This window comes from Augochlora pura, chromosome 10 (assembly GCF_028453695.1).
Source record: "Augochlora pura isolate Apur16 chromosome 10, APUR_v2.2.1, whole genome shotgun sequence".
Taxonomy (NCBI): Eukaryota; Metazoa; Arthropoda; class Insecta; order Hymenoptera; family Halictidae; genus Augochlora; species Augochlora pura.
In genome coordinates, this window is record NC_135781.1 from 4,068,847 (window position 1) to 4,090,124 (window position 21,278).

General features: G+C 34.3%; 6 protein-coding genes and 1 non-coding gene across 13 annotated transcripts in view; 2 read left to right on the forward strand and 5 right to left on the reverse strand.

Moving 5' to 3' along the window:
• Positions 1-141: 141 nt before the first annotated feature.
• LOC144475615 (putative RNA-binding protein EIF1AD) lies at positions 142-5,150 on the reverse strand. The gene is made up of 3 exons (XM_078191673.1): positions 5,132-5,150; positions 641-913; positions 142-570 (listed from the first exon to the last, which is right to left on the reverse strand). The coding sequence occupies exons 2-3, from the start codon at positions 905-907 to the stop codon at positions 373-375; spliced, it is 465 nt and encodes a 154-aa protein (XP_078047799.1). The 5' UTR covers positions 908-913; positions 5,132-5,150; the 3' UTR covers positions 142-372.
• Positions 908-5,177, reverse strand: Tam (DNA polymerase gamma, catalytic subunit tam). 2 transcript variants are annotated; one of them, XM_078191668.1, is made up of 3 exons: positions 5,132-5,177; positions 4,717-4,961; positions 908-4,611 (listed from the first exon to the last, which is right to left on the reverse strand). In XM_078191668.1, exon 3 carries the CDS (start codon positions 4,587-4,589, stop codon positions 1,047-1,049), a length of 3,543 nt encoding a protein of 1,180 aa, XP_078047794.1. In that variant the 5' UTR covers positions 4,590-4,611; positions 4,717-4,961; positions 5,132-5,177; the 3' UTR covers positions 908-1,046. The 2 variants fall into 2 exon arrangements, with proteins under 2 accessions (XP_078047794.1, XP_078047795.1); XM_078191669.1 differs by having other exon boundaries at positions 5,136-5,166.
• On the forward strand, positions 5,117-11,232 carry Cep97 (centrosomal protein 97kDa). 5 transcript variants are annotated; one of them, XR_013494896.1, is made up of 15 exons: positions 5,117-5,218; positions 5,474-5,625; positions 5,791-5,949; positions 6,060-6,161; positions 6,255-6,451; positions 6,706-6,789; positions 6,884-7,179; positions 7,937-8,134; positions 8,211-8,816; positions 8,899-9,031; positions 9,103-9,322; positions 9,410-10,448; positions 10,526-10,692; positions 10,874-10,947; positions 11,035-11,232. XR_013494896.1 is itself a non-coding variant. In XM_078191670.1 (12 exons), exons 1-12 carry the CDS (start codon positions 5,206-5,208, stop codon positions 9,992-9,994), a joined length of 2,745 nt encoding a protein of 914 aa, XP_078047796.1. In that variant the 5' UTR covers positions 5,117-5,205; the 3' UTR covers positions 9,995-11,232. The 5 variants fall into 5 exon arrangements, 1 of the variants encoding a protein (XP_078047796.1); XR_013494895.1 differs by having other exon boundaries at positions 10,526-10,947; XR_013494894.1 differs by having other exon boundaries at positions 10,526-11,232.
• Positions 11,233-11,450: 218 nt separating this feature from the next.
• On the reverse strand, positions 11,451-13,394 carry Cyp40 (Cyclophilin 40). Its single transcript, XM_078191671.1, has 6 exons — positions 13,227-13,394; positions 12,948-13,085; positions 12,570-12,868; positions 12,360-12,494; positions 12,035-12,289; positions 11,451-11,970 (listed from the first exon to the last, which is right to left on the reverse strand). The coding sequence occupies exons 1-6, from the start codon at positions 13,309-13,311 to the stop codon at positions 11,752-11,754; spliced, it is 1,131 nt and encodes a 376-aa protein (XP_078047797.1). The 5' UTR covers positions 13,312-13,394; the 3' UTR covers positions 11,451-11,751.
• A 353-nt stretch (positions 13,395-13,747) lies between these two features.
• Trnaq-cug (transfer RNA glutamine (anticodon CUG)) lies at positions 13,748-13,819 on the reverse strand. The gene has a single exon. It is a non-coding gene; the product is annotated as a tRNA-Gln (tRNA).
• A 570-nt stretch (positions 13,820-14,389) lies between these two features.
• Ndfip (Nedd4 family interacting protein) lies at positions 14,390-16,494 on the reverse strand. The gene is made up of 6 exons (XM_078193045.1): positions 16,229-16,494; positions 15,681-15,806; positions 15,478-15,618; positions 15,281-15,404; positions 15,028-15,213; positions 14,390-14,942 (listed from the first exon to the last, which is right to left on the reverse strand). Exons 1-6 carry the CDS (start codon positions 16,253-16,255, stop codon positions 14,839-14,841), a joined length of 708 nt encoding a protein of 235 aa, XP_078049171.1. The 5' UTR covers positions 16,256-16,494; the 3' UTR covers positions 14,390-14,838.
• Positions 16,495-16,843: 349 nt separating this feature from the next.
• Ndf (Nucleosome-destabilizing factor) overlaps positions 16,844-21,278 on the forward strand; it is a 47,392-nt gene continuing 42,957 nt past the window's right edge. The window contains exons 1-7 of one of the 2 annotated variants that reach the window (XM_078192941.1): positions 16,844-16,940; positions 17,038-17,074; positions 17,908-17,996; positions 18,068-18,194; positions 18,389-18,490; positions 18,608-18,799; positions 19,613-19,786. In XM_078192941.1, coding sequence (XP_078049067.1) covers positions 16,906-16,940; positions 17,038-17,074; positions 17,908-17,996; positions 18,068-18,194; positions 18,389-18,490; positions 18,608-18,799; positions 19,613-19,786 — 756 coding nt within the window. In that variant the 5' untranslated portion in view covers positions 16,844-16,905. The remainder of the gene's footprint in view (positions 16,941-17,037; positions 17,075-17,907; positions 17,997-18,067; positions 18,195-18,388; positions 18,491-18,607; positions 18,800-19,612; positions 19,787-21,278) is intronic. The other variant, XM_078192942.1, reaches the window with a different exon arrangement.

Sequence of the window (21,278 nt, forward strand, 5' to 3'; positions counted from 1 at the left end):
AGACAATAGAATAGGAAATGTTAATTGGCAAACTGTACAACAAGTATCGCTCAGCAAAAATCGTGCCAGACGATAAGATTAGTCGGGGACAATGCAACGATAATTTTTTTGATAACGTGCATTTACGTCAAACCGAACGACATTTTTCTACCAGAAATATATTAATTGTTGCAAAATATAGTTTTTATTGTACGACAATCAAATGAATCGATTTATGACGATGACCAGCACCGCACTTTACAATTGGATTTCAATGAGAACACGTTCTTCTGTTAATAGTAAAATACAAGTAAGAAAAATATTTATTACATGTCTCAGTGTGAAGTATTTTGTAGATAGGAACATCTTATTTACAAAACAATGAGGAAGATACTATTGAGAATCAGAATCATCAGGACTCGATTCACTGACATCTTCTATCTTCTTTGGCGGTAATCTATTCGTATTTACAAAAAGATCGTCTTCTTCACTGTCGCTGTTTTCTTTATTTTTATTCGTTTGGTCTGATTTTGAAGATTCATTAAATTCCTTTGGCCAGCAGTTCTGAGATTGGTACCACCTCCGATGCTCCTGAAAAATAAATTCCTTTTCCAATTACTCCATAATAAGTAATTTGTAAGTATTGGAGAAAGAAGCATACTCGTGTTAATATCTTGACAATCTCTGCCTTGACCTTGTCCCCCTCCGATATCGGTTCTATCAATACAAAATCACCCTTCTTAACCCAGATATTCCTCCTGAACTTCGTCGGCATTGACACAAGATACTGATCCCCAGTGGAGTCCTCGACTTCGTGAAGATTGTTACCACGGGATTCGAGTATTCGCACAACAGATTGTGATTCTGTGGGAATACTAAACTCGGCTATCTCCTTAACAACATGCTTACGTTTGGTTGCTTTGGACATTCTGATCTGCAATTTTAAAGGTACAAAAGAACTAAACTAATTGATTCTTAAAGCAACATAAAAATATTCACAACGTCTAATGCGCGATTGATGTCACTTCTACGAATATAACTAAAAATACTATTTCGATCAAAGACACTTATTGTGCCGCTTTGATCCTAACAGCCTCCTCATCAGAAGTCTCCTTATTCTCATTTGTATCGTGCCAGGGGCCGAACGAGCCTCCAGATTTCTTTATAGTATCCAATATGTCTAAGCTCTCCCCTGGAGGAATATCGTATCCTTTTTCCAGACCTCTAGAATTAGAGGGCGTCTTACAATCGTCTTTGGCCTCTTTGCGCAGGACCGTATCCACCTCCACTGAGGTGAAAAATGCCACCGACATTGGAAGGTCCTTCATACCCACTTTTGAAGCACAGAAACATCTAGTCAGAAGATTGGTAACGTGCATGGCAAGAGCTGCATTGTACTTATACTGTGATGGAACAAGGTATCTGATCTCGTCGTGAAAGGACAGGCAGAACCTTATGTTGTCCTTCATTAGCCACTTCATTGAGACCAGCATTAAGTGCAGGAAATCAACTGCACCGCTTTGAACCACCCAATTCACTTTCGTGGGCAGAAAGACGCCCTGTGTCTCCAAAGCTTTGGTTAGCCTAGAGTTCAAGAAAGGAGTAACAGGTTGAGGACTTCCAGCGATCTCCTCCAGTCTATTGAACATGGCTGACTCTGAACCACCTACCCATTTGCCATTATCAAACATCTCTGACACTGTTTTACTAAATGCTGCAGCTACCTTACTCGCGGTAAAAGGAGAATAGTCTATATCCTCTATGCCAAAGGCATGGTACTTCTCCTTCAGTCTGTAGATTCTCTTGCCTTTAGTCATAGCAAACATTTTTTTAGACTTGAATGCAGCCTCTGAGTCCTTCATAGATGGGTTAAACTGTTTCAGAAGTCTTTCTGCAAACAACTGCCCCGCACCATAGATCCTAGCATAGTTGATAATCTTTGCCTGGTGCCTTGATATCCCTATAGCTTTGGCTGTGACACTGTGCATGTCTGTTTCGTTCGACTTAGTGCCTATCAAAGTCATCCAACCAAAAGGTGTGGCCCCATGAACCTTTTTATAGTAAGCATCTCCTAACATGGATGAGATCCACAGTTCCTGGCTGTCTACATCGGCTCCGACGATATTGTATCCTGGAGGTGCTTGTATCATGGCCCTCAACTCAGAGCCAACACGTTCCTCGTGAGCATTGGAGGCAGTCATCCAAGTGGGTTCAACTGCTCGCCTTGTTAAAGTCCCTGTTGTAACTACTAATGGTATAATTGCCCCATAGCGAAACGACTTTGCAGTATCCTGGACGATATCTGGCAAATGAGAGTTGTCGAACCATATTACGAATTGTGACATTATCCTACATTTGTTATTCCTCCAGTAGGAGAGCATTTTAGCAATCTTCAATATCTCTGCTGCACTGCTGTCTGATCCTGCAAGTACATTTTCGGAAAACTTGTTTAAAAAGTCCTTTGCCATAGGATTGCCTACGTTCTTGTCTACTCCATCTTTGTGTGGTAATTTGAGGAAGTAGCAACACCCATCTACTATTACATCGCACCAAATTGCACTACCACTGTAGACTTGGCTAACATCGGTGACTTGTTTCTTCTTCTTCTTTTTCTTGCGCTTGTAATCTGGCTTCTGTAAAGTGTGTTCTCCATTTTCGTTGAGGGTCGCCATTGTACAGTCTGGTTCCTCAGTAGAATTGTCCCTTAAAGAACAATGGGTGAATAGCTGTTTTATAGGTATCTTAGTTTCTACATCTGTACTGTCCTTAAAAGGTACCAAGATTCCCCAGCCTTTATCTCTAATGTAATGCAAAGGATAGCGCTCCCATGTGAGATTCAAGAGTTTTGGAGCAATTTGCATGGAAATACTTATATTTTGTGGACCTGGAGTCCAGTCCTTATCGCTGAATTTGGTACAAAGTTTCCTGTACCATGCTGGATAGCCTGGCATATCTGGTAGCTTAACAGGTAGAAGCTTCCTTGTTTCCTTCAAATAGCCAAACTCCTTCTCTAAAGGATCTTCCTCGTCTTCGTCATCTGTAAGATACTTCTGTGCATCAGTCTTTTCGTTTTCTGTAGCTGGTGGTACATAGTTCTTTTTGATATTTTGGGGCTTTGCAGAAGATTTTAATTTCAGCTCCTTAGTGCTCCAATCTTCGTTCCACATCCATAGATCTTCTTTATATTTTTCATTGTGTATAAGACGACACATGGCATTGGCTCTCTGAGCCAGAATAAATTTAGTTTCATAATTTAAATCTTCAAATGTTGACTCTGACTCATCTATGTATCTTTGCCAATTTGAATTTGTGGGTAAGTATGCTATTCCAAGCTCCAACATTCCTGCCAATGTAACAGGATGTGGAAATCTTTCCTGGAAAATAGGAAATAACGAGCGTAACACGTTATGCGTTGCAAGCACATCGTTTGCACAATATTTCATCAAAGAATTGAAATTCATTTTAACATCCTTCAATGACCCTTGTATAAATATATTCCTGGACTCCTTCTCTATTTCATATCCACAGTAAAATTTATGGATCTCTGCTAGACTGTTTAAAGAGGTCTGCATCTGCAAATCCATCTTCTCAACGCTTTCTTTCACTCCATTCAAAATCCCTCTTTGATAACTACTAATTCCACCAACAGATATATGCAGAGACATTGTGTCAACAAATCTTAATCCTGTTGGATTTAACCAAAACTGTTCTTTGATCTTACTCCTATCAAACGATACGTTATGACCTACTAAAATTTTTGGTTTTCTGTGATGGCTATTTAATGTCTTCCCGGATTCTGTGGATATACTTTCTACCGGTATCAATTGGTCCATTGTGTACTGCTGCCCCTTAAACTGTGTACTTACGCCATCTACTAAGGACTTCGACACCCATCCATACCATGCTTTATTAGTTACTGCAGTGGCAATTGTTGGTAGAGGACCTTCTTTCATACAAATTTCTATATCAAAAACCATACCATCCTCTAATGGATAGTCTACAGATTCTGCTCCATCAGCTGTATACCTGACCCAGCCTTCTTTCAATATCCACTTATCCGGCATTTTAGGAATATGTTTCATAATGTCATTAATAATTGCTAAATAAGGTTCGATTTGTTCTTTAGCAATATTATAAAAATGTTCCTCTATATCATTGCCCTCCAAAGGAGGTAGTTTAAGATTTACATTTGGATATCTAGTTGCATCTTCAGTATTTATCCCATATGAATTTAAATTATCTTTTAGAGATATCTTTTCATCGGTGGATAATTCTTGCTTGCAACAATTCTTAAATATCTGTTCATGTAATGGTCTTGAAAGCATTTGCATATTAATATCATTGATTCTTGTGTCGTCCCCCGGAACTTTCACATCGTTTGCGCTATCTTCTCTTTCCTTAACAATGTTATTTTTGTTACTGTCATTTCGAAAATTTCTTTTGTCGGCACTTGTTTGAGAGGTTAGAATCTTCGAATCACCGTTTACCAAATACCACTTCCCATTTCGATAAATTTTCTTCGTAACGTATTTCTCTCCGAGTCGATTAATATTAGATTTCGCGAGAGAAGATTTGTAACGATTAGTAATATTTATCAAGTAACTTTTCATTTTCACATTACTGTTTTCAACTCTGTTGGCAATTTCATAAGTGACAATGTGCTCAACACGTGACTTTATTATCTTCAGTGCATGCTACAAATTTCTTAGCAATAAATCACATTGAGTAAAATCCTACCTGTTGATCGTTAATATTAGTCAGGAAATAATAAGCGTTCCGTATAAATCGATAAGTTCATAAACTTAAACGAAGTCGTACATATGAAACATTTCAAACTTTAGGCATCGCCATTGTTGAACCTTCGAAGGCGGAATTTCAAAACTTTGCACCTTGTGTCCATAAAGTGACATCAAAAGTAAAATACATGTCCACGCATTAAATGTGACAGTATTTTCTATAAAATCTATCAATATTGAAAACACCTATTATTAACAGAAAAAGTATTAATTATAATATCAAAATTTATATATGATATGAACTTATGATAGAATAAATGCTGTTGAATGAAATGCATCGATAAAATACACGTGGATACATTGTTATTTGAATAGAGAATAAAAAAAATTGTTTAATATATTTTCTAAACACCTACATACGCATTTCTGTTAGGCAGTACAGTGATCACGACGACATCTTCGTAGCGTCTGCCAGTTTATTGTGTTCATCATGGCTTCGACGGGTTAGTGTGAATTTAATATGCATATTTGATGACTTTTTCATGAAATAATCACGGTAGAAATCTTTTAAAAGTTTTTAACGTAATCTTGTTTTTCGCGATGATGATTATTCGTACGGTGTACGCATAAAAACAGCATAATTTGATTGCGGTTTCGTGCTTGTCACATTTGACATTTCTCGTCGTGTGTCGCGTGGAAACTTTCGTAAGTTTCGATGAGTTTACTAAAAATAATGGTAGAATTACTTCATTCTGCAGAATCCTCGGCCTGCGAGACACTCGATTTAAGCGGTCAGGGACTTAAAAAGCTCTCCCGTTGTCCGTCGGATGCAGATATCAGTACATTGATCTTAGACGATAATGAGCTTCAGCGTCTGGATAATCTTGATTCTTATAATAGAATTACGAAGGTAATACATTTAAACATGACAACTTATGCATACAATTTGTTCCTGTATATTTTCACGTTGTGGTACAGTGTCCTGTTACATGTCTCTTTCATTGACATGTTAAAAGCAACACATTGTTTGATAAATAAACGATTATCCCTAGTGCTGATAGGTATAAAATTTCAGCTTTCAATTGTAAGAAACCAATTGTTACGGATGTATGGTGTATCAAAGTTACATAATCTCGTAACTTTGAATTTAGCAAATAATGGTATCCTAACCATAGAAGGAATAAAGGATATGATAAACTTGCAAACTCTTTGCTTAGCTGGCAACAATATAAAGGTATACAATTTACACACTTTGTTATTATATGATATCACTCTTGCAGCGAATGAGTAATATTATAAGATAATTATTACATAAGATCTCTAATAATGTATTAATTTATGTAGTCCATTGAACATTTACACACAAATACCAAACTGGAACATCTAGATTTGTCTGAGAACAGCATCAGTCACATTTCAGACATTTCGTATTTAAAAAACTTAAAGGTAATGTTTTTTTAAATTTATTGTAATTTATCTACCCTTGTGTATTTATGTTAATTGGGAGTTTATTAACCATCAATGATCCTAACATTTTAGGAACTTTTCTTGCATAACAATCGCATCATAACACTACGGCAATGCGAACGCTATTTACCTACTTCGTTAGAAACATTCACATTGGCAAATAACAACATTACTGATTTAAATGAAATGTCACATTTAGCTAATCTAAAAAACTTGATCCATTTCTCAATTGCCAATAATCCATGTGTCAGTATGGCAGGTAATAGTATGTATCCTTTTTATTATATATGTTTTATATCTCTATCTAGTTGTTAGAGATGGATTAGTAGCATACTAAAGATGTTCTTCTATATATTATGACATAGACAGAAAGATGTGATATTTTACTATATTCAGTATTATTTTAGAATTACTCTTTATCATAAAATATCATGCTTGTAGAAAGCAATACACAAAAAGAAAATGTTTATACTAACAGTAGAATTACAGCTATAGCTTATTCTTCTTAACAAATAGCTAATAGTGGGTTTGACTATCGTCCTTTTGTTATCAATTGGTGTATGAGCTTAATATCAATTGATGGCTATCCTGTTGATCCTATCGAAAGGTAGGTCTTTTCTTGAAGGTATTATAAATACTTATAATGTAGCAGTATCAAAGGTCAAAACAGTCAAAATTGATTTTAAATTATGGCCACTCAGTTTAAAGGCAGAGTGGCTATATTCTCAGGGACGCGGTAGACAATTCCGTATTGGTGAACATGCACTGCTTGCTCAATATTTAGCATCTGTCTGCCCTCTCTCTGGTGAATCTCTAGAAAATGAGACCGACAGGAAGCTTAGGCTGATTTTGAGTAAAGCACAACATCATCAGCAGCAATTAAATCAACAAAGCGACACTGGAAGTGTGCACAGCTTGAGTAGCGTGGGAATGAGTCCTTCTCCAGCCACTAGGCGTAGACTTAGTCATATCAGGACAAGTTCTCCTAGACGTGCCAGTGAGTCCAATTAATTCATAAGGTTTTCGTAATTATTCTAAATACAATCAGGAATCAAATTTCTCCATTGCTATCTGTAATCGTGGACTAGTAGTGATGTACACTTTCCAGTCGTCATGCACATTATACATGTTCTAGTTATAATGTGTTTTCTCTAGTTGTGCCAATGTTGACATACTATGAAGATAAATGCTTACAATCACCAAAATTTTATGAAGCAAAGTACTGTGTGTGCCATTCACCTTGTAAAGGTATCCAAAGTCAGAATGAGGATATATCACATACGGCTATAACTGCGTTGCGGACATGTGTACAAATCTGAGAACTGCATTCCTATGTTAGAAAATCCTGTGCTAAAAATAATATTAATAACGTTTGAGAGAATACTGATATACATTATAAAAAAATTTTACCTCAGATTGATGCACATGTTACTACCTTTCATGCCTGTAGTATGTTTTTACAATTGCTTTTTTGAGCTTATAGCGCTAATGACTTTGGAGAATGAAAGATGAAACGTTAAAATGTTATGATAATAAATGCTAATTAGAAGATTTGGTTAGCAAATTATCGTTTGACGATTTGGAAATACATTTCACGTAGTTCACAATTCTTCTATTGTTTGTCTAGTCTTTAGTCAGATATCATTTGCACGCTTCTGCTAGCAAAGCTAGCCCCATCCAACATGAGCATAACAAAACACACAATATCTAATGAGATATATTACAGACATATAAAATGCATGATACTTAATTAGGTACATCGAGAAATTCATTAAGAATACGATCTCCAGACAGGATGATAACTAGTTGTCATACTGATGCCATGGTTTCCTCCTGTCATACTCTTTTAAACGAAGAACATGAAACATTAATGACACAAAGTTTGGATCCGAATATGCTATGTGGCACTTTAAACAATAAGTTATCGAATAATCCTGTTGCAAGTATTGAAGGTACATAGAAAGTGAGGATGAAAGTATTTACTATTGTCTATAATATATAATAATAATAATAATGTTTCGTTTCCAGAAACATCTAGTCCTTTGCAGGCTGCAACAAAGTTGGTGCCTGTTCCAGAATCTCTTATGAGCCCAGACTTTCGCCCACCGTCTGGTCTTTCTCGTGTGTTAGCGAAAACACCACCAAGTAAATTAACATCACCGTGCCAAATTACGATGCCCAGTAAACCCATGACCGATGGAGATGGCAAGGCCATTCCTATAATAAATACTGTAAATCCAATGGCGAAAACAAATCTCAGCGCTATAAAAGCGAATGCGCTTGTAAAAAGTAACTCCGCAACTAATTGTAATATTGGGAAACCATGTATTGCGAAGCCTATTGTTACGAATCCTAGTAATAAATGTCCGCATAGTGTGAAAATTAATAATTATGTCCAAAGTAAAACGTTACCAGGAAGACGAAGCACAAAGAATTCACCAAATTTAGGCAGGAGCATACAAAGGCCCAAAAGCGCAAATGATAAACTTAAAAGTAGTTTAATTAAAAAAAGCGGAGATGGAGATGCAGGTAATGCTACTCAGAGTAGCGACGAGGATAGTGAAGTATGCCAAGCAAAACTGGACAGTATTCGCAACAGGGCAATCCAAAGGAGACAAGAAGATAGTAACAAAGGTGAGAAGGTTTTTAAGAGATAAAAATGATCAAGTTGTTGCAGAATTTTTACTCGTTATTATTTCTACCATTTTTTAAGCAGATCAAGACGAAGCTGAAAAAGCAGCAATATGCATCCAAAGGATGTGGAGAGGTTACCATACTAGGAATCTTAATAAAAAGGCAACTAATGTTCTGAAGACCATCGAAATGATGAGGACTGTCAAATATATCGAGTAGGATTAACATTTCTTTATTCTCCATCAGTCAGTTAATTAGAATGTTGTATGAATTGTTAATATTTTAGAAAACTTTCTACCGACATGGAGGCTACTAGAACAGCTTTAGAAAGCGAACATAAATTGCAATTATTACAAATGCAAGCGATTAATGCACTATGGAAAAAGGTTGTTAGCCTGCAACCTACTACTAATCGAGAGTCTGCGAATAATGAAAACGAAAACCTTGCACAAAATGTAGATGTTGTAACCAATTTAGCGCAGACATGTAATTTATTACATACTCAGGTAAAATTTAAATGATGCAATTGCAATGTAGTTAAAGTTTTCGACTGTGTGCATTGAATAATCATTATAAAATCGATTCATATCCAGGTTCAACAATTACAAGATTCCATGTCAGAAATAAAACGATGCATGTCAAACATGCAAACGAAACAAAATCTAATTGATAACGCTGTCGCAACGCAAACTGAAATTTCTGCTGTTCATACGCCAGCAGGCGAGGAAAACACGTTTCCTTATACACGACCGCACAGACCACAAACATTGCCGATTCATCAAACGATTCACGAAGGCAATGAGAACAAAAGTTTTGCGTCTAATCTTATTGACAGTGTACTGAAAAAAGTCTCTCAGTCTACAGACACGACGGACGACGAAGTTAATACTGACATATTAAATTCTAACGAGAATCCTGAACTAATGAATTTAAACGAGCATGCAGAAATGTTTAAAAGCTGTGAAGAAATTGAAGATACTGACTTTAAAGATGTAGCATGTATCGACGCGACAAAAGAATACGATGTAATCGATAATACTGTCATAAATGGCGAGGTTTGCGAGGAAACCTTGTGTAAAGAGTTGCACAGTTTAATCGAGACGGAAATTACGTCGGAAAATGGGCAAAATCTTGATAAAGAAGAGAGCCCTGAAGAACTCGAGATAGAACAAGCTTAATTTGCAAAATAAAATACTCAATACACAAGAGAGAATACTCAAGGAAGTGAAGGTGCAAAGTCATGAGTTCGAAATAGAAATAATAAAAAAGAAATTACGAATTACAGCGAACAGTGTTTAACACAAAAATGAAAACGATATCTAACTAAAAAATGCTCACTGTACATAAATTACAAAATAGCTTTTATCGTATTCAGACAACAAAGTTTTATGATTTTAGTCGCATGTATTTCCTACAGTTTATAATCAAGAAGGATGTGATACTTTACCCGGAAGTTCAAAAACTTTCCGAGATGAACAATTAAAAACTAAACAAGTACTAGTCGCATAATTTTAAAAAGTCACGTCGCTAAACAGTTTTATCATGTAACGTCGTACATCGTGGTCATTGAAGCAATTTTGAAAAATTTTCCGTCCACATATCTGGCTCCTGAAAATTTCATCGATGTACAAAGTGTGTATGAATAACGTTGTGTATCGTAAACGAAAAACTTTGCCCCTTCTTAAAATTACAAAAATGTTATTGTACAGGATGAACTATGCGCTTGGCACCATACATTCCCATGTCGTTCGTCAGTTTCCAGATCGAAATAGCTGTAGAGTCATAGAAGTGAATTTTGATATATAAATGCATTCCTTGTAAGTGGCAGAAGAATTTTCGGTTTTGTTAAGACGTTGCCTGAATAACATTTATATAGGTAATTATTCTATTTATTTTTTTATTTATTGATTTACTATTTCTTTAAGTGACGCGAGATCTAGAGAAAAATGATAATGCTGGAGATGGTAGTTAGTAACAGAGTCATTTTTAATCTAGTCACTGCAATAACTCCTATGCTTGTAACTGCTGTAGATAATTAACTAAAACTTGTTACATAGGTATACAATGTTATTAAACAAAGAAACAGAATACCTTTCAACGAAAACAGATAATTAAATTGTTGAAAAGAAGCGTGAGTTTTTAATTATAACGAAAGAAGATTGCATTTAGCAACCTTTCATATGTGCGTGAACTTTACACATCTGTTTTTTATTTACAGTATTTAGATATAAAAAGAACTTACGTTCTAGGATTACTACTATAATGCAACAAACTACGTGTGAGCTCCTATTAAAATAATACCATAGCATTTATTTTGTGTGACATATTTTTATCATGTGTCGCATACAACATTTTAACACTTTGACTTGTTAAAAACTTGATATAAGTGTTCAATAAATGAGTTGCATACACAGAATATTGAGTTAAAATTTGTTTTCAGATTTTGTTTCTTTTTTTTCTTCAGTATAATTAGTATTAGCTTTCATTATCTGTAAATAATTTTTTTGAAAAATTATGAACCTTGTGTACGAAATGTGGGGGTGAATGTCAATTGTTCCCATCATTAATAGATATAATTGAGAAAAGCATATGGATGTTCAAATTATTAGAAAGTAATTATTATAAATATCTGAGCAATATATTTATCATTATGTGGTATACGCAATATTACAAATTTGTTTACATGAGAAAATACATGTTTCCACATCAATTTCTCAATTTTACATTTTCATCAATATTGTTCATAACAAAATATTAATATTAAATGATATATTAAAACATATATCATGTACGACAAATTTACAAAATACGTTAAATATTATTTATAATTTATATAAAAGTAGTCATTATATTCATTATGTTTGGTTTAAAATATGTATGTATATATATATAAGATTTTTGTATATTTACAAATCTTTTAGAAAATACTTTGGTTTTATTTGAACATTCTTTGACACGATGCTTTCTCTAGCACTAAGTACGAATCCATAACTTTTTTAACTTTCTCCATTTCCATTAAAATATCTTTATTATTAGGCGAGCCTTGCAGCGCTTGTTTTAATTCTCTTAAACCGTAATCATATTCATTCAACCCCATATATGCTTGACTCCTACGAAATAATGCTTTACTGTTGTTCTTATCCATTTGTAAAACCTGTGCAAAAGATCAATGTTAAGAAACAGTACAGTTACATTCGGAATATTCTGTAAACCCTTACATTTGTACATAGCTTCAATGCTTCACGGTATTTCTTTTTCTTTAATTTAACAGCTGCTAGATTAAGTAATATGACTATTTTAGTGTTTGTCATTAACTCCTTAGAAGAATTGGATGTGTCCATAGTTTTAATCATCCACTTGTAGTAACGTAATGCTTTCTTATATTTTCTACCTGCATCTACATAATTTTTTTTTGAAAAGTAATAATTTCCCGAATCTTTTATTTTTTGAATTACCTCCATGACATACTTGTGCTGTAAATGTATAAACATTGTCAGAATAGATTTTTCTATATGATAAATTTTCTTTCAACATAATACTTGCATCAGATTCTTTCGATTTTATAGCATAATCCCAATCTTCTGGCCACGGTGAGAAAACATCCTCTGTACCATCATTCTCCTCTAAACCCCAATCTTCACCTGGCTTTATTTCGCCACAGTCAATTATATAGATTTTCTAAAGTAAAAAAACATATTCAAATTACTAAAATACTCCAAATGAAAAAAAGGAATCAAAATTTGATTTCTTTACCTCTGTTGGTACATCCTTTATTGTATTGACATGAGATACTTCGTGCACAACACCCATACCTTTTAAAACTTTTCCAAAAACCACATTGGTATTGTCTAAATGCATACTAGGTGAAATTGTAATGATAAATTGAGAGCTATTGCTATTTGATACACCTTTGTTTACCATACTTAACAATCCTCCTGATGAATGGGAAAGCGTGAAATTCTCATCCTCAAATTGTTTTCCATATATGCTTTCTCCACTCGTTCCGTTGAAATTTATTATATCTCCACCTTGGATTATAAACTGTGGTAATACTAAGCACACAAATGTTGTATCATGAAGTGTATTATCTTTTGTATTACCTTCATCAAATATTACTTCAATTTGTTATACCTTTATGGAACACCGATCCTTTATAATGTAATTTCTTCCCATAAATTCCTGTACCTTTCTCTCCGGTGCACAGGGCACGGAAGTTTTCTGCTGTCCTTGGCACAACATCCTTATACAGCTCTATCACTATTCTTCCAACTACATTATAGTAGTGTTTACATGACCAATAGTATTCAAGAAAATAAATTTCTTGTTAATATTTATAAAAAGACAGTACAAGGTTTTGACAATAGATGAGTTCTACTGCTAAATGATTTTTAACCCTATGTTATGATTTACCTTTCTCGGATTCGATAGCTATATCCAAGAAAACGATTGGATTGTCTTTATTTGTAACAGCTTGAATCTGTAGTGAATCTTCCATCTTTTATTTAATACATATATCTATCTATGAAATTGTTTTTAAAAATTGTTTGCTTGCTCGACCACTGTAATGAATCATTAATGTGGTGCTGCCCTCTAATATGTATGGAATAGTGTACTATGTAGTTGAGTGACTTTACAAATCATTCATGCCTACCATAACAATTTTATACTATCGAACACAAGTATTGCATTTTCTTTCAACACTATTTACGTATATTCAAGTCTTTATAATGATATAAAATGGTTGCTTTTAAATTCACGAATGTCTACGTCATTATACAATGTGCATTATACGCACGAAACATTCGTATAAATTTTCTGGTAGAAGCGAGAAAAGTTCATAAAGCTAAAAATGTTAGATGTATTTTAAATTGGAATACATAGCGTTTTTAAAAATATTTATCATCAATAATTATACAAAGTAAAAAAAGAGAAGGTTCCACCGAGATTTGAACTCGGATCGCTGGATTCAGAGTCCAGAGTGCTAACCATTACACCATGGAACCCTGTATGAAATTGTTCTACTGATTTGGTATTCAGATTAAAAAATTTATAACACAAAATAACACAGTAGTACTGTGCAAATTATTAACAACACTATGCTTTCAAGTATTACTACTATTTACTTATGAAATTTTATAGCATACTTAAATTATTAATGACAGGAATAATATATTAACACGGGTGTAGATAAAAACGTAAGACATACTAATGTTTTTGTATTGTTGTAATAAGTATATAACAATGAAGATTTGATATTATAACATATAATGTATATCGCTTTGCATTACTTTCTTAAATACATTTATATGTGTTTGTACATATACACATATATACATACACATACATATATATATATAGATATATGTATATATTTTGTATGATTAACTTATACCTTTAAATTCAATAAGAATTTCCTCTTTATCGTAATATACAAACAAGCGATTCGGATTATCAATACACAGATCATGTATAATCAAAATTCTAAAAGCTTATCTAACACTAGAGTGTATTACACAATATCACTATTAGAACTTTTACACTTTGATACTTGTCTGGAAATAGTGTTTATACGCTTTATTTTTTTTTTTTAAATAAATTTTTGTACTCGTAACATCAATTTTATAAGTAATGAACTTACATACGTATAACATACGTAAAGAAGCAAGTTTAATTCAAACAATGCACAAATTAACAATAGTCCTTATCAAAAGATCGCAGACACTATTTGAGCAATAAAAATTTACATTTTAATGCGTTTACATGATAATAACACATAAAATCGTGTGCAAAAATTATTTTCATGTTCGTCATTTTACTCTGCCTCGTTTATTTTGTTTTACATTTAAGTGAATTTGGCAAATAGTTTAATTTCAATAACTTCCTTTTCTAATAATGGAATAATATGTAGCCAATACAAAGTATTATTTTTGAAGAGTGTGGTTATATATTGTACAAATACAACCCCAAATAGAAATACTGTTTCTTCTAAAGCCAAGTTAGATAAAGGTGCAGCTTTAATGGCTTAATAAAAAAAGAGTAAACGATCCTGAGCACTTCCAGGCAACAGTCTCCAACCACGTTTAATGTTTAAATATTGCATAATTGCCCGTGCACAAATCAGTACTCCTGTAATTCAAATACATTTTATTAGTTTCATATGATTAATGTTGTATGTGCTATCATTGGCATTATATAAAAAAAAAATACAAACCAAATCCCATTATCAACCACCACAGCCATGAATTTTCATGAGAGGCAAGGTCAGTGGAATGTTTCACGATCAATGTCCATTTTGTCAATGATAAGCCAAAACCAGACAGTGCTCCATATCGAGATGCGATTGTGTGACAGAAGCACATCAAAAACAAAAATCCGATCCAATTGAATAAAAATGCAACTGTAACAAATATGGAACAATGTATTGAAGGCAGTAGCTCATAAGGCAAATGCAAATTGTAACTTACCCAAAAATGCTGTAAAGAACATAAAATCGGTACCGAGCAATCCACTTTCTGGATCTCCTTCTGCAGCTTCAGTGTCTATAGCAAGGATTGTTAATGGTTGCTGTGGCGCTCTAATATTCCCAGGCTATGGAAAGAGTATAAAATAAATAATTTCGTGCTAATAGGTCCTGTTGACAGATGCTACCATATTAAATTACCATGTGTATTTGAGGATGGGGTTCTCCCTGTAAAGTTTTTTCACGTTGCACTTCCTCATAACTGGGCAATTTAGTAGCTACTTCATAAGGAGGAGGAGCTGAAAAATCTGCTTTGGGCGGTGGTATTTCTTCCCCGTCAGCCTAAGAAATAATAATTGATAAGTAATCATGTACTTACGGTGCTTTATAAAAATGAATCATACCATTCTACTTTCCAGTGAAGTTTGTGCTTCAGCAATGTTTCCTGAGTGATTCAATATAACAGCTAAATGACTTATGTCATTTAGACATGATGGTTCCCCATTGGGATCATTGTTTGTCTGTGGTGGCTGAAATAGAATGGCAGATACTTGTTTTGACAATGAATCACCAACAATAATGCAATACTACTTGATAAGGATATGTTTCATGTAGGTCTACCAGAAGTTCTACGTCATGGTTATACAATTCTCAGGTGATTAAAACAATATAATGAAGTGTAACAATGTTTTATTCAATTTCTCGCATAAGATTGCATTTAAATGGACAAATGACAATCAATTGAAACAATGTCGTTTGGAGTCTTGTTTGTGAATGCATGTGCACGATTTACGTCATATTGTATGATAATATCATTTTGTGCGTGTAAAGTACGTTTATCAAACAAAAGATGCTCCTGGCAGTCGACAACGGATTGTAAACCAATCAGTAGTCTTCAAAATATTAGATACGGAAATTATATGTCGTGATCGGTGCTGTTTGTAGGACATACCATATAGTAATGAACATTATTATCCATTCTTCACACAAAATACTGTGAAAACTACTGTGGAAAATGCTGTTTTTATAACGTAACGTTGCTTTCTAAGCCAGCAAAAGTTCTTACAATCAATGGCTGACAGCTGGCTAGGCTGTACCGTCGTGGAGGCAGTCCTCGTCACAGTGTCACGTCTATTATTTTTATTACTTGTCACAAGCGATTTATATTTACAATTAACAAACAACAATTGGCTTCCATCGGTACATTAAATGCTATATTTTCCGCGCAATAAATTATATATTTAAATTAAATTTGATGTAATACATACAAAGATCAAATTGCAAAATGAACGCCTATTGGCTGTCAGCGAGTCGTCGTTGTAAACCAGGTCGTAGGACGGGAGTTTAACGAACCGGAATCTTCTTGTACCGGAAACACAAGATTTAGAATTACTGATTATTGAATATCACAAATTCTATAAAATACAATACGCTTTATTTGATTAACGAATGCGCATATACATTTAAGAGCGTTGCTTTTAAGAATAAAAATGTAAACGAGAAAAAGGGACGCTCGCTTGAGTTACGTGTTGTGGTGGGGGTAATTTGGATCACGTCGTCATGCACAAACGACGCTCTACTAGTCAGTCAGTCGCTTGCCGATCGTGACACAAGTCAGAGAGTTTTGTAATGTCGGAGGTATTCAAACTAGGTGATTTAGTATGGTGCGTACTTGCAATGTGTTGATTATTGAATGCTTCTGATAGAAGTAGTGTGACCCATATGCCAGTGATTACTAATCGATGTCTTTATGGATTTCAGGGCGAAGATGAAGGGATTTTCGCCTTGGCCTGGCCGGGTAAGTGCGAGTTGACTGCTAACGGTTCCGCGTTAACTACACTTTGCTTGACTGTACGCGCCACGAAGTCAAACGCGGCCATCATATTTGGCGGGAACGTGTTCCGCGTTGATCCCTAGCTTCTTTTTCGAATTCCACGTTCTCGAATCGCGAACGAATCCGTAATTTACTCTTATCAACACCACTGTTAGCCCGCATCGCATATCTCCCGCCACACCCGACCTTCGAATTCAAATTGGCGCGCAGGCTACGAAAATATAACCTAAATTACGCTCCGCGATTTCACAACTTTTGCCACGATGTTCCGAGATGGAGTAAAACTTTTATGTTTACATTATATATTTTTAAATTCGAATGGAACTTGTTCTACCTTCTTTACTTCTCATTGGAAAACGAACAAGTAACAATTTTGATGTCGTTTTCGAATTTATAAACTGAGTAGACGTTGAAAATAATTCGCGCGGCAACTACGATTTCCCTTCTATGCGAATAAGTTCGGATCGAATGTTTTTATATATTTATCATGATCTGTGTGCTAGATTCCTTTTTTTTTTAATATGATGAATTAAAGCGATAGCAGAAACTGGAAATATGTAATGTTTAAGTTAATATTTCGAGTTTTATTTTATAAAAGTTATATTTGTACCTTTTAAAATAGAGAAATACCAAGTTAGTTTTTAATTGATGTACATATAATATGGGATGTTTACTTATAGAAAATATGATTGTTACACTTTATTTTTTAAATGTATGGCTGTTTCATATCGCTTTTTCTTTTATTAAAAAAGTATATTCAAAAATAAAATATATTAACTTCCCCATGACATCTTAAGGTGTCAAATCCTTCAAAGGACTTAAAGAAACCAACGAATACTAAGAAGGGGCCAGTTCAATGTATATTCTTCTTTGGAACAAACAATTAGTAAGTTTGAATAATGTATTTCAGCTTACATGTATTATTGCTGCTTAATCTTAATGTAATATTTCTTATAGCGCATGGATAGAGGAGTCCAATATAAAACCATATCTTGAATACAAAGAGACTCTTATAAAATCTAGTAAAGCCGGTGCATTTAAAGATGCAGTAGAGGCAATAGAAGAGTTTATTGCCAATGGAGAGGTAAGTTATTTAATGATAAAGACATAATAGATTTTGTATATGTTTACCTAACTATTATGAAAGATAACATTTGGAAATAAAATTCTTGCAATTCATTCTTCTTTCTACTTATATCATAAAACATAAATAAATTGCTAAGCTTACGATTTCTAAATAAAATAAATTCTACTATGTGGCAATGTTATTTGCTTCAGGTGTTTGAGGATGGCTTAGATCCTGACTCCTTATTTGACAGACTTAAAGAAGAGAGTATGTCTAAGGAGAAGAGCGTTGTAAAGACTCCTAAGCCTCGTAAGGTTAGGTTCATATTATAAATCACAATTTTTTGTCATTGTTGGCTACGATAGAAAAACCAGATCAGTTGTATATACGTTCATGCACGGTACAAAATAAATATAAAACTGTTCATTCAGGAAACACCAAAAACCAAAAGACTGGACACCAGTGCAAGTGATGCTCGCCGTCCAGCTAAAAAGCAGCGCAGAGAATCGAGTACAAGTAACAGTAATAGAGTAGGCAGCATCAGTCCTGCAATGAACCATTCAACATCACTTAGAAAATCAGGATCGACACTCCTTAATAGGCCTGCAAATATTGCCAGACCTGTAAGTACATCTTATATATTATTATTTAATTATTTAGCAGATAAAATCATTTTTTTATTTATAATGTAAAAAATAAAGTAACACCTTTTTATATTACCAGCTGCATAATATTTTTTGTTATTGTTATTTTTTTCTGCCCAGAGTTAACTTTGTTCCTATTACAACATTATAAACAGAAACTTTTTTTTAACTTTTGTCTTGAATTATCAAATAAATAAGAGATTACTTAGTAAATATCTTTTTTAAAATAACATTTTTTTTTATTGCAACTTGGACTATGTTCTGATTAGTATCGTATGTATGAACATAACTACAGATCTTGTGAATATGATAGACTGATTAACATATTTATCATACCCTTTATTATTTGTGGAAATTACGATAAATTCAATCTTTACAAAAATTACGTAAATTTAATTCGATTAATTTTATTATAAAAAATCTGTGGAATAAAATTAATTTATACCCACAATTTATATTACAAATATTTGCTCTTAAATGTTTATCTTATTTATATGTGCGATTAATATATTGAATACTTATTTTTTGTGACACTTCTACGAAAATAATAAGAAGGGTACGCAATTATAAAGTTCTTGTTTAAAAAAAAATTGTATCATTTTATGCATTATATAAACTACATCAAACATACGATGTTATCTAGACATAATTTTTTTTTGATTTTATCAAGTACGTTTTATTTCATTGCTATTAATGTAGTGTTTCCCAATTTATGATTAATCAAATTTAAAACAAAATCGGTCAGATTTTTCAGAGAATATGTTTTTAATATCTTGCAACCTTGCACGGCAGGTGACACCGCCTTTAGACGTGGAAACGTTGTCGCAAACCCTTAAAGAGAAAAACATCCTTCCGTCGACCTTGAAATTTGGGTTCCTTGGTTTGGGTATCATGGGTAGCGGCATCGTAAAAAACCTGATCAACAGTGGACACAGCGTAATTGTTTGGAATCGGACGCAAGAAAAGGTATGTACGACTTTTTTTTTGTTTATTACTTAATACAACGATTAATAATAATTGTATGAGACGACAATATGCGAACAGTGTATCATAGAAAACATTGTCGTCCATTCATATTTACTCAGGAGACAAGATTTACATTATCTATCGTGTGTCAATAACATCACTTAGTTACCATATTATTCTCTGACATAGTTAGAACCGACATCCGAATAATTAGAAAAAAAAAAAAAATTAACAAGATATTTAATCTATCCGTGTCAGTTACACTTTAGCCAATTGCCCGATAATTTACCAATGACTGATTATGGATATAAGAATAAAATAAAAATGAAAGCATGAGTGTAAAATCTTTTACACGAAGGTGGCGCAACTAGCTTCATTATCATCTTGCCGCTGCTCCGTCAGCAAGTGCAGCAGCACAGCCGCGTTTCGTTTCTTCATCAACGCGTTTTCGTTCTCGTTAAACGATGTTAATGATTCTCCGCAATTTCTTGCTCCGTTTTTTTTTAAACAATTCTTCCGGATATGTTCATGGAAGGGCGGGTCGAATAAAATACAGACTGTTAAAGAAACCCGTTTATTAATTGTCCTGTAAATTGAGCATGTATTCAAATGTCTCTGTTGGAAATCATAATTGATCGCGGGGGGGAAAAGAAGGATAGATCATCTGAAATGTTCTGCAGCAGGGCCGTGCGCTACCATTTGAATTGTAAAATCATTCAACGACTTTGCCCTGCGCGTCTTGCGCAATTGGAGACACGAATCTGTTTCGGGAGTTTCGGGAGTTTCGCTGCAGAAAATCCGTGATCTACTCGCCGACCGTGGCGTCCATGATTTTCCACCTCTCGATATAGGAACAGGAATAGAAAGATCGCTTAACGTGTACAGATAGGACGCTCGAATTTACCATAACGGGGACATTGCTTCTACAAAAATAAAGGTGTACAGTGTGGGTCAAAAGTAGCGTTCTGTTCTTTTAACATTTAATCTTCTATAATTTGAACCCTGATTCGAATGAGTTATTTCCTGTAGAATTATGCGACTCTATTTTTGACCCACCCTATACGTAATGGCGGGTCATCATTGGTGGTACGGTCGACAGGGATGATTCTCCAAAGAAGTATGAATCTAACGTTGACAGTGACGTTTGCTCGCACTTGGCTCCGTTTCGAGAAAATCTAATCTGAATATTCCTTTTACCCGCTAACTTCGAATCAGATTATAGGAATGTGCTATATGGTTGCGCATGTTTTCTTCGTTTTTTTTTCCCCCGATGGAGCCACTCAAAAACAAAGTCCTGTTATTGAAGATCTTAGCTTCGACCTTCGACTCGTTTTTTTTTAAACGAGGCTTTATCCCTGCGAGGCGCGTCGTCAATAATGAATCACCCTGTATATACAGTCGCTCGCGGAAGAGCTTGAACGAGCCACTGGGATAATGAAGCGGTTTTCTCAAGCCGGGTCTAGCCATTTTATTTTTCCCAGCATACATTTAG